The sequence below is a fragment of the Pangasianodon hypophthalmus genome, chromosome 28 (genome assembly GCF_027358585.1).
Source record: "Pangasianodon hypophthalmus isolate fPanHyp1 chromosome 28, fPanHyp1.pri, whole genome shotgun sequence".
In the NCBI taxonomy this organism is placed as follows: Eukaryota; Metazoa; Chordata; class Actinopteri; order Siluriformes; family Pangasiidae; genus Pangasianodon; species Pangasianodon hypophthalmus.
Genome location: NC_069737.1, coordinates 2,987,877 through 3,000,988, shown reverse-complemented (window position 1 = coordinate 3,000,988; position 13,112 = coordinate 2,987,877). Strand labels below are relative to the sequence as shown.

At 38.1% G+C, this 13,112-nt stretch overlaps 1 protein-coding gene across 5 annotated transcripts in view; it reads left to right on the top strand.

Annotated features, from left to right (window-relative positions):
- Positions 1-13,112, top strand: part of ccdc88ab (coiled-coil domain containing 88Ab) — a 58,318-nt gene that overhangs the window by 6,007 nt on the left and 39,199 nt on the right. For all 5 annotated transcript variants that reach the window (XM_034301135.2, XM_034301134.2, XM_034301133.2 and 2 more), the window contains exon 3: positions 4,590-4,698. In XM_034301135.2, the coding sequence (XP_034157026.2) occupies positions 4,590-4,698 (109 nt within the window). The remainder of the gene's footprint in view (positions 1-4,589; positions 4,699-13,112) is intronic.

Sequence of the window (13,112 nt, the reverse complement as noted above, 5' to 3'; positions counted from 1 at the left end):
TTTTGGTATTTGTTTTAATTCTTTGTGTGAAAATGAAGCAGATTTTTTTTTTGTAAAAAAAGAAAGTATACCTGAGGTGGCATAATAAGAATAAAATCTAGCTGAATGTCAAGTCTTGGTAAGATTTTTGAATAAGAAAACCACCAAACAAAATCCGAAAACAACGCAAAATTGATTGAGACATCAGGCTCGGAATAAATACGTCATTAATGGGGTCCTTTATCACAAATTCTGTGGCCGAGTCTCAAATGGCTTCCTATTGCACGCTGTGTAGGCTAAAACAGTATCACGTTGTACCCTATGTAGTGAGCACATCTAGTGAATAATATGCAGCTTATGTGAATTCGTTCTAACATTCGAATTCTTTTTGTGTGAAGATGTAAAGAAGTTGAAGTACGTTTATTTTTCCCCAGTTAGCATTTAAACGGGAAAATTGTCATGCCATGAATGATGATTCCCCATGCATCCTGATTTTTTATTTTTATTTTCTAAAACAAATGCAGATCTCACTATATGAACAGAACCCCAGACACACAAAAGACGTTAAAACCATTTAACACGTGTTTGAGTTTAAAAAGTAAACACAGATAAAAAGGAGCAATTAATACAGTTGGATTTGAATGGTCTTGAATGACAACTTCTTGTTTTTTTTTTTGTTTCCTGTTTCATAATAGTTTGATTCACACAGGTCACTGTTTTTTGGTCAAGCTGGAGCTATTTGCAAGCCACGAGTGCCGAGAAGGTGTCCCAGATCTCTATGTTTTACAGCATTTTCACACCAATTAGTCTGTTTACAGAGTATAAATCAGAGCAAAATTAACACTTTAGGTTTGTTGTTTGGTTTGGTTTGGTTTGTTTCGTCACTGTGTGTAGACTCTCCCGATCACTGAGGCGCTCGATAAATTCCTAGATAATTATATAAATGACTTGATAGCTTGATTCGTTTTCTTTGTTGCATCTTGTGTTTTATTTTTTATTTATTTTTTTGTTCATTTCTGCAGCACTACAGCTCGGTCCTTTGGCTCAGTTTAGCAGCTCACATCTTCAATGACCCAAAAACTCAGACCATATTTGATTCACTTCCTGCAAGTGAGTATATTCAGGGTCGAATCGCTTTCTCACTGAGTTCATAGAGGAGGAGGAGGATGGTTTGATTCAAACTGACTAAAGCTACATCTGTAGTGGGGATTTTATTCCGGGGTGTGGGTGTGATCAATCCTGCGTCTCTGATTGGTCAGATATGAGTGCCGTCTTCACTGGCTGACCAATGGGAGCGTTTTTGCCGTGTAGTTTGATTTGTTGTGTGTCCCCATGATGAAACTGATGCAGCGTGTCGGACGTAGGTTACTCGAGGGCTCGGGCGCGTCTATAATCGTCCTGTGACTCCTGCGTGACCTCATGATTCCCCCTCCCGCTTTGTAAAAGCCGCACTGCTGCTAGTGAAGGTGGTGGAATTGGAGGAATCTGCCTGTGCATTTTTTTTCCCTTTTAGTTATCTTGCCGTGATGTAAATTAGTGTCCCCACTCTGTGTTTAACCAGGATTACTGCTCCCACTGCTGTGTTTAATTACGGGGTTAAGCTCATCAGGGCTGCCTGAAAGCCCTCCTGTGCTTGGAGGTCACATGATAGATGCGGCATTCACACTCCGTAAAAAAACTAAAGACCTTGTTCTCTAATTTGCAAGACAGAGAGGCAGTGTGGGTGTGTGTGTGAGAGCATCAGACTTCTCTGATCTAGACTGCTCGTAGGAGTGTTGATTAGCTTTCTTGTTTTTGTGTTCATTTACGGCTCTGAGTCTGATATAACAGTGACTCAGAAGCCTGTACGCTGCAGGGGAGTTTCCTAGTCACATGACCCTATGAGTGACACAGTTGAATGGACGAGTTAGCCATTGTGTGTGTGTGTGTGTGTGTGTGTGTGTGTCTGGGACCATTAAGGATGAGACAAGAAAGTGTGTCAAGGTTCATGCATGTAGCACAGAAGCCCTGAACCACAAACATTGTCATTAAAAAAGTCAGTTATATTATTATACGATTTTCACTCCAAACACAACTGATGGAATTCCATAAAGGTGATGGCAGACATTTTGACCGTCAGAATTTGCCGTTCCATACCAAAAAACATTCAAGTGAATTACCAATCATTACACATATATAGGTCATCTGAATCCCACTAAAGCGACATCTTGGATGTCTTAGACGTAAACAGGATCCCCGGAACCGGGCAATGTTTTTCTAATCTTTTCCAAACTGTCCAGTTTCCGTGATCCTCTGCCCACTGTAGCCTCATATACCTGAGCAGGGGTATAAAAATATTCCTATTAAAGACAAATAACCATCAAATAACCACTCTTTACAACCATGGTGAGCAGAAAAGCATCCCAAAGCTCACAACCTTGAGACCAGCCAAGAACAGGAATCTGAGGCTACAGTAGGCTCAAGGAAAATTGCTAAAATTCCATAATGGCAGACATTTTGATCGTTGGAATTGGACATACAATCCCTGAGGACATTTAAGTGAATTACTAATCATTACACATATGAGTTACCTAAATTCCAGTAAAGCGACGTCTTATACTTCCACTTTAATAGGAACCTCTGTACCCCTGCATGCTCACGCAAACTAGACGACATTTTTCCGATCTTTTCCATGATTTTGTGCCTTCTCTAGCCTCAGATTCCTGTGTCTTCTGTCATCAACAAGACATCTCTGCCTGCTGGATGTTTTTTGTTTTTCGCACCATTCTGTGTAAACTCCAGAGACTCGAGTTGTGTGAAAATCTCAGGAGATCAGCAGTCACATCAGCCCGTCTTGGCCAACAACCAAAGTCACTGAGGTCATGTGATTAGTTCCCATTTTATTATTTACAAAGCTGGACCTCTGAACTTCAGACAAAAATGCTTTCTTTTAATATATTCTGCAAGAACTCCACTTTTACTTCTGACACTTTTTTCTTTAAGTCGACTCTATTTTTTTCTATTCAGGTGCTTTACACCTCAGAGCTAAAAACAGAAATCCTTAGCACTCTGACGGGGTGATAATTGAGCCGATGTGGTGGAACGTCCTGGGGGTTTTCCTCCTCACCTTAAAACTCTTTTAGTCACTTTTCTTGTTGTTTTTCAGAGAAACTCATCTCTCAATGTGGAATTTACAAAGCAGCATATTTTCATTCAATGATTTATATACAAAACACAAGTTAAATACTCTTGTCAGAAGTTGCTTTTTTTCTCCTGAGAGCTTAAATTGTCTTGTAACATCACTGCAGATTTGTTATCTTGCAATAATCCAGACTTGTTCCTCACAGTTTGTTATCTTAGCAAAAAACACGTCAAGTCACGTAGTAGGCTTTTAACTATTGTGACATTTCGGTTACACAAAAGCTGGTGTAAAGGTAGCGGAAGTTTCATCTTACAGTAAATCCTACTAAATCCACCTCGAATCATCTCACAGTTATTAATATGGGATTAGATCAGAGAAAAGATCTGTCACTTTTCAACACTGATGACGTTTGATGTTCATGAAGCGCTGTTTGTATTGGACCACAAAGGTTATGACCCGGTGACACGTCGAGGTCACTGAGGCCGCGTCTGAGACAGACACATGAGACATTTCTCTCTCATCATCACGCTGCTGTTACTCATAAACACGAGCCATGCAGAGGAATTCATGCTTCACTCACGTACGGTCATTAGAGTGGAAAATTCGATACTTGAGGAAGTCTTGTAGTCTTGAAGTGGGCGATATGGCAAAAAAAAATTATATAAATGATACTTGAAGACATTTCTAAAATACACAATATGGATCACAATATATAGGTAGCAAAATAATAACAGAAAAATGTAAAACTCATTTTAGTATCTGCAGAAATTATTCTTATGTTGTCCATTTTTATTTAATTAATATTATTTATAAAAAAAAACAATAGTAGTAGTATTTTACATTCAGTACATTTTAAACATTAAAATGTTTATATATATATATATATATATAAGATATGAAAAAAGTATATTGCGGCACAATTTATCACAATATCGATGTTATGTAGTCACATCTCCCGGCTCTAGTGACATGGAACATGTTCTATAGTTAAACATAAAACCATTTTGATGTCAATTGATTTGATTTTGTATTATTTACAGAGAGAAATATGAATCTGAATATGTTTGAGTGAAATATTTCGCATTTTTCCGTCTCATTTTCTCTTAGAGAACAGAAATGAATGGTTGTTCAAACGAACGATCTCTGACTAGTTTCTTAACCACGCCCCCAAATTCTTGTTCTCTTTTTTGTGTTGTCTGGAATTGTTCCGCTGTCGTAAATCGTCAGTTTTTTGAAAACGAAATAAAAAACCACTTTGTCGCATTGCTGTTGGAGTAAGAACAGAGTAAGACACGTTTTTAATCCTTCTAGCATCCCAATTTTTGGTCTTTTGTTTGTGCGATCATTTCCCTGTGATACAAGCATCCAAGAGATCGTAAAACCTTATTCACTGTTTCCTCGCTTTATGGTTTGACTCTGTGTTTTATTCTTTTGCTCTTAGTGTCCATAAGAACTCTGATTGTTTTCTGTTTTTTATTGCGTTTTGCAGAAATCCAAAAGCTTCCAGCCAGAGAGTGAACAAGAAAGTGAACAATGATGCAGTGTTGCGTGTACAGAATCTCTCCATCCTCATACGCCACATCAAAACATACTATCAGGTGAGTTGAGAATGATTTCTTTTCTTTTTCTTTTTTTACTGTTTTTTTTTTTTTTTAGAACTATAACAGTGAGTTGACACTGGCAGTGAATTTTATTTCTTTTTATTTTGTGTATTTTTATTTTTATTGTATTTTGCATTGTATGACTTAATATGTTGATCACTAGTGGGCGGTCCTATCATGAGTTTCAGCCAATCACCATGGTTTCACACCCTTTTGACCACAAATCAAATGTTTGCTACATTTTACAGAAAAAACTCTAAAATTCAGAAGATTTTGGTGCATTTAGCTACCACGGTTTGTTTATGTTTGGTTTTTTTTTTTGTTGGTATTTTAAAAATATTTTATTTTACTGAGAGCCCAAGCCTTCGTACTCCCATACTGAATAAGTTTTTTGTTTGAACCCGAGACCATCAGGCCACATCATTTCTGGGAATAAAATCTGCAATCCCTGAACACACTTTCCACTAACGAAGTGAATGGAAAATTAGAAGCAGAGAAACTTATTTTGAAAGGAAAAACAGACATAGTTGGTGAAAAATGCCTTCGTATTCCGGAGGCTGGTGTGATGTTGTGTGATGTGGGAACGCCGCCTGTTTGCCACATGCTTCTCACCACGCTGCGGATATGTTACAACAGAACCGTCACACACACACACACACACACACACACACACACACACAGATGTGGTTTAAGTCATTGCTTCTATCGAATATTGGACACAGAGGGACACTTTGATGTTTAGTTAATTGAATTAGTGGTGAAACTCGACACAGTGAAGGTTTGCTGATTTAATGAGGTCAGGTGATGCTGCCGTCACACTCGGTGCGTTATTGCGTTACGGCTGCGTAATACTTAACAAGACAAGCGGATGTGTGATGAAGAATTAACTCCAGAGCGGATTTATATTGAGAAACAAATACTACAAATTTTTAACAGTTAATAAACCTCTCTGAAGTTTTGGAAATTTTTTTGTTATTAAATTTTTAATTTGCATCACAAATGCACTGTACAACTTTGACCTATGATCACTTTCTTCTTTACTAGTTACATCACAGTGAAATCTTATACAATCTTATACTAGTCTTAAGCTACATAAAGAGCTGCATAAAACACTGTGTGTCATGCTGTGATAGGAAAATAATCAACAACACAGAGTTACTGTTACAAACCCAAAGAGAATTATTTTCCCACAACTGCACTTCCTTAAGTGTTTTTATTTCTCTTATACTACAGCAGTGTGCCAACTATTACAATTTGTATTTATTAAAGAATGACTCATTGTACTTTTTATCCATTTATAGCTACATTTAATGTTGTGGAACGTCCTCGAAACAAGTTAGTTCCTAGTAAGTTATCACTTCCATTATACCAGCTAGAAACTCGCCAGCTTTGCTTTTTCTCTCTCGTGAAGTAAATAAGAATTAAAAAGCTTATGCTACTCAGGAAACGAAAAGCATAAACTCCTCTGTCCTGACAATATCAGAAAATATAAAGTTACAGCACTGACACTGGAGACTCCTTCCATAAATGTTAAATGTCTCCATAAACATCACCATATCAGCAATTAAACACGTTTTTTAATACATTAATAAGGAACGTCTGCTGTACAAGTCCCAATGAATGAGCTGTTACTGTGTTAATCAGCATGTTATTAAAATTCCGCTGTTAGAGAGAATTAATCAACGCCTTCTGACCAATCAGAATCGAGAATTCAACCGCAATGTGGTGTACAGACTCTACTACTTAATGTATGGTTTGGAGAGCTTTACTACTGTACATGTTGGCTGTAGAAATCGGACGTGACGCAACACGCCAGAAGTGGACTCTGGAATGTGGGAAATGTGGGAAAGCCGGAGGAATTTCTCGATCATACCTCTGCTGAAGTGCAGATCACAGAGTAGAGTCACGTAATAACAGTCCCTGTAAATCTACACCTGGGCATTCTAATGCCAGAACATTTTTAACCTCAGTAAGATCAAAGCAAATATTTTTCTCCTTTATTTATTTATTTATTTATAATATTCACAGTCATGAAATCTAGAAGTCAGGGAGAATTAATGCTAATCATGCCACAGCATTGTTGAGTTGTTGAATCTGATTGGTCAAGTGATATCATGATATCATGATGCTATTATTACAATATCGATATCATATATTGTCATATCTCCCAGCTCCACTCTCGAGTTCTTCTCTTCACTCTGATGCATTAGCAAATTTTGAATTGTTTTTAGGGTTCTGTAGTGTTTCATTTGTCTGAACAGAACCCTGGAGTGTTCTCCCCTTCAGTGCGGTTCTTCAGACAGACACAATCACGTCTGAGCAAGGTGATCTCAGTCTGCTTCCGAGTGAACTGTAGTGCGAGGAAGTGAATCGACTCTGAATCGACTCGCTTGAAGTGAATCAAAAATGTCGTGTGTTTTGGGTTGCAGCATTTATTCATTTTTATTTTAATGTGAGCTGCTAAACTGAGCCAAAGGACAGAGCAGTAGCACTGCAGAAATGCAACAAAAAGAGAAAATGAACACTGGATGCAACACACAAATCATTTTAAACTTATTTTTATAATTATCTGATCATTTATTTAGCACCAGCTCCATGTTCTCTGCTCGGGTGGTGATTGGAAAGACACTTTTTCTGTCTTGTTATTTCTGACCAATCAATGAAAGAGTTTTACAAGGATGTTTTCAGCTCTCCATGTTCCTAAGACAACGATTTTTACGTTTTTGGTTTGTTCATGTATGTGCAATGTGAAATGAAAACCAAACAAATCAAATATTGATTTTGCTCAGATTCAGACTCGCCTTGGAAAACTGACTAATGGGTCTGAAAGTGTCCTTAGTCGTAGGACCAAAATGACATGACTCCAACAGTTATAACCAGTTTCCTGCTCTGAGAAGCCTTGATGAATCCAAGCTTAAGTAGATGTTGGGATTAATATCGAAGGAGCTGCATGCTGCCTGAATAAGCGGAGGGATTAAAGAGAGCCGAGTCAGCACAAATCCAAACCTGCCAATTAAACTCTCCTGTCGCGCGCCTGTGGGACGCGATAAACCCCCAAAAATCGCAGAGACTCGACTCGAATCGCCTCCTCTGCCTTTGTTGCAGTGGAGCTTTAATGTCTGTGCGACTGAGTACCGATAAATCTGAATAAGCGGAAGCATATTTCCATCATAATGGCTGTATAAAACCTGCGACTCAGGCATCTCGCCTGCTCCTGATGTGTTTTTAATGTACGGGGAAAAGCGCAGGCGTGGGACCGTCTCAGTCTAGACGCACGACTGCTAAAACAATCACATACTCTGAGAAATGGATCTTTATGGGTGGAGTTGGCGGCGGACGAGCAGCTCGGTGATGAAAAGAGCTGCCTGGGAAAATGACGCTGTCTAAATAATGCATACTACAGAGACAGAAAAGGTCCTGACTGGAAGATTTTTACATTCCTTGGGTGAACAGATTAATCAGAATCAGATTAGACACTTTGTTTGGAGATTAGAGGCAAACTGGTGGTATCAGGATATTTTCAATACTGTGGTGGTAATGGGTTAAAACTAGGGATGCATCGATACTATTTTCTTCCCTGACTAATTACAAACATGAGTATGTTTTTGTTACTCATCAGTAACGATATCAAAATGACTAACCTGCTCTGTTTAGCTCTGTTTACATTTCTCTGCTTTAAATAGTAACCATGAAACCATGATATAGTAACCTACGAGGCTTTTACATTACCAAGCTACATAGCTTGGATTGAGTACGGACGCAGTAAAGAGCATGATTTGTTTCTCTTTGGAAAAAGTGCTTCTGTACAGCTGTGTGTAAAGAACGTTTTTGTTTTCACTGCATCAGAATCGCTCATTGTCAACAACCGATAGGTCATCAAGAACAACATACTGGGTAAAGACATATTTTCTCATGTAGCTAGAGTGAGCTGCTAGCGATGAATTCTTTGTCCTGAGTATAATGTCATTTCGTGTCGTGTGTTTATTAATATGACAACGTACACTAGAATTACGTCACATGATATCACCTAGTATAGCTTTTAGTCATGAATGAGTATGGTATACAAACCTTTCATGGGAATTCAAAATGAAAAAAATGAAAACTGAAAGATGCGAGTTACCACACAACAGATTTTACATTTTCTTTTATAACAGTGGTATCTGTAAAGTTACAAATTTACTAAAACATCTAATTTCATAGTGAACAATCAGGAAGTGTTGAGCTCCAAACCAAAAATCACCATGACACAAACCGTGATCTCGGTACTATGGAGAACTCCGAGAACTCGAGCTGGAGTCCTCGTCTGCTTCTACATTTAACGCTAGATAGCCACGCCCACCACCGAAAAGTCTTGAGTAGGAGTTGTTGAATAGTAGTGAGGAGACTGGGAGGTGGTGGTGGTGGTGGTGCAGAAACATTGTCACTAGAGGGAAAAAAAGACATGGGAAATTATAGGAAGTTGAACTAGCAAAGAAGGCGGAGCTTCTGATGTTGTCTTTCTACCAAACATTATTTCATAACCACATGGATGGACCAATACCACGTGGCCAAGAATGCAGCTTTGGATGTTTTTGGTCCAGCTCTTTACTTTTATTTAGTTTTTCCTGAGTGGAGATGAGTCGTTTCTCAAATGCACAGAATTCCTGATTTATTCTTGACAATGTGGATTTCCATCTTCCACGTTCTCTCAGTTCTCGCTCCTTACTTCTCACCTATCCTGTGACCGCTACTGATCTAAAATTCCACTCTTTATCCTCGAACCTTGAAATCAGACAGTAAACGTAATCCAAAATCAGTTTGCAAGTCACCACTCTTTGCTCATTAACATTAACATTCAGGACTTGTCTTGCTTTTGACGGAGAGATGAACAGAGCTCTTTTCTCGGCCCGACCCTCAGGCTACTGAGCACGAGCTCTGTACACTCCACACTTCTATTTTTTTTTCCTTTTGAGCTCTTTTTGGAAGCAATTACGCAGATGTAGGCGACTTTTTTTTTTTTTTTCCCTACCCATACACTCTGGGCTGCTCTGATGGAAATATAACTGACTCCCACATCTGTAAGCTTCACTCCGTCCTGGCCTTTGGAAAGCACAGCAGTTTGTTTAGGGAGTTACGTAGCGGCCGGGAAACACAAAGAGCTGCCTGTTAGACGTCCAGTCTGGAGAGCACAGCGAGTGTTAGGGGACATTTTTCCCCCTCATCTCGAAAGATGTTTGTTGATGCCACTGAAGAAATGTTTTGTTTTTTCTGCATTTAGCGTATTTGCATCATTACAGATTTAAAATTAAGGTTTAAAGATCAAGAAAATTAAAGATCAGGCTTTAATTTTAATAGCTAAGTTCTAATTTTATTGTCAGTTTTAATACCTAATATTAATGAATAATATGAATATTTTTTAATTATGTATCACTTTTTTATTTTGAGTCAAAGTCTCAGTGTTTTACCTAAAATAATAAAAATAAGAGAAAAAGCCTAATAAAATTAAAACATTAAATGATACATATAAGGATAAAATAAATTTAAAATAAATAGCCAAGTTCTATTTTTATTCTCAGGTTTTAATTTTAAAAAGGTTTATTCAGTTTTTAATATTAAGGGCTAAATGTATTTTTTTTTAATTCAGTCTTTAATTCAATAGCTAAGTTGTATTTTTATTCAGTTTTTAAGTTTAACGGTTATTTTTTACTCTTAGTGTTTAGTTTTAATCGCTAAGTTGTATGTTTATTTTGTTTTTAATTTTAACAGGTGTATTTTACTCAAAGTATTTTATAGCAAAGCTGTATTTAATTCTCAGTCCTTAATTTTAATAGCTAAATATTTGTATTTTTATTCAGGTTTCAATTTTAATATCGAAGTTGTATTTTATTCCCAGTCTTTAATTTTAAAATTAAAAATAGTATTTATATTCAGTCCTTAATTTCAGTGACCATGTTATTATTTTATATTTTTATGATTAATTTCAATAGCTAAATTATATTTTAAGTTAAGGTGTATTTTTCATTTTAATTTTAATATTTGACTTTCATTTTAATATCCAGGGTGTATTTTAGTCATAGTGTTAAATTTTAATAGCTAAAGACTGTATATTCATTTTTAGTTATTAACACATCATAGTAAATCTTACTACCAGTAATACACTTCTAATACATGAATAGTTCGAAGGAGCTGCGTAAGTGTCGTAATCATTGATAATGGCTTAAACTGCTGTTCAAGATGTTTTGCAGTTAATTGAAATGAAATAGTGCAGCTTGTGACTTGGAGCCCTTTGTCTTGGTTCTGAAGCTGTGTGTGTTGAAGCGCTCGCTCTCTGAGAGCACATCAGTTTATTAGGGCATGTGCTGCATGTGGAATAGCTGCAGGCCAAATTCACTTCCACACACACACACACACACACACACACACACACACACACAAGGCCAGTGTGTCAAAAACACACCAACATCGATCTGCTGTGTCTAAACCTCAACACACAGAACAGAGTGTGCACTGTGACAAGGACTAGCTGCTGGTTTCGATGTAAACTGTGGCTGATCTTTATGCTAACTAGCGTCTGGAGACAAATTCATTCTTCTGAACCATACGGCACAGTATGCGTCATATTAAGGCAACAAATATTGGTGTTTAACATTTAATGCTTTCTCTGGACGCATATCATAGAAAACTGGAATTTTCTTGCATTGTTTTGGAATAAAGTACTATTAATGTACTTATTATTATTATTATTATTATTATTATTATTATTATTATTATTGTTATTAAAGTTAAAGCTTTACATGATGATTCTTACAAATAAGTCATCTCACTATTCTAATGTCTATATTCTTGTCAGTTGCTAATTACAAATGCTAAGAAATCTGATTCAAAAAAACCTTCCTCACGTTGACTTTTTCAGCAATCACTCCAGCTCGTCATAGCTTCAGAGTAACTCCGCCCCTTTTTCTGGAATAATTTATTCCGCCTCATACCTAACACACCGAAACAGTATGAAATCATTTCATAGTGCACTGAATCATTTTCTTAAAAAAAAAATCATAATAATTAATCGAATCGTTTCCAGTTCAGAGATTCAACTCGTGTCCTAATAAAGGTCGCGAAGATTTTGGTCAGGACGTTTTGTATAAAATCAACAGTGCAAATGTCCAAGTATACCGAATGCATTCAGTCAAAAGAAATTTTACTGAAATTAATGATCTAATTGAAATTAATAATCGTCTCATTTATTTCCATTATTTGTGATAAAGTGACCTTTGCACACATTTCATAGACTAACGGGTTTTTAATTTATTAACGGAACCGCTCGGCATCTTGAGTCTGTGTGTTTCCTCCTGTTTAGCGGTTAAACCTCTGAGCACATTCTCAGAGCCGCAGATAACAGCCGCAGTGTGTGTCAGAGAAGCGGTGAGACTGTGAGATAGGCGAGATCCACACACACACACACACTCAGCACAGGGTGAATAAACCCGATGGGGTTGCCATGGCGACCGTGGTGGATCCGCAGAATAGGCGTGATTCAGATCGTTAGCATTCTTTCTTAAGGACAACACACGATCAGTTGCCCCCTTGTTCGTGCCCCTACGCATACATACACACGGAACCAGGATGAAGAGGAAAGGAAGTGTCCACACACACACACACACACACACACACACACACACACACACAGAAGCCTCAGAGCTGCAGCTGCATGCCCCGGCTCCTCCCTGCTGCTTTGCCCCGGCTGCCAAACAGCACTTAAACAACATATAATCCACATCCGTTGAGAATTTGGCCGGAGGTTCGTATCTCCGATCTTTGCTTCTTAATTCACCGTCTGTAGGAAGCCAATTGATGATGACCGGATTACAACAGACTTCCGGCATTTATCCGAAATTAGAGCCAGTCCTCAAGGTCATTAGCATTGAATTGTGCAGGAGGTCTTCACCGTGTGAGCTGAAGATGCAGGCAAAACAAAACCTGACACGTGTGCTCTTGTGACGTGCCAAATGATTCTGCACGAGAGAGGAAAATAATAGCAGAGGAAGTCTGGCTGTCTGGTGTGGGTTGATTAATTACAGTTCGCAGGTCGGATACGCTGCTGATTTCGTGCTGCATCACCATGACGACTCGTAATGTGGTGTTAGGCTTGCTAATAAACCGCAAAATCGCAGCTTTCACTAAAGCCCTTATCATTATGGTTATATCTCTTCTCTGCATTACAGTCATAGAGGAAAGAGGAAAGATTTAATTAAATAACATAAACATCCTCGTGAGATTATCCTTAACTGAGACTGAAGGCCACAGGCCACGCCTCCTTCTCTCAGACTGAAGCTCACAGGCCACGCCTCCTTCTCTCAGACTGTAGCACACAGGCCACGCCTCCTTCTCTCAGACTGTAGCACACAGGCCACGCCTCCTTCTCTCAGACTGAAGCA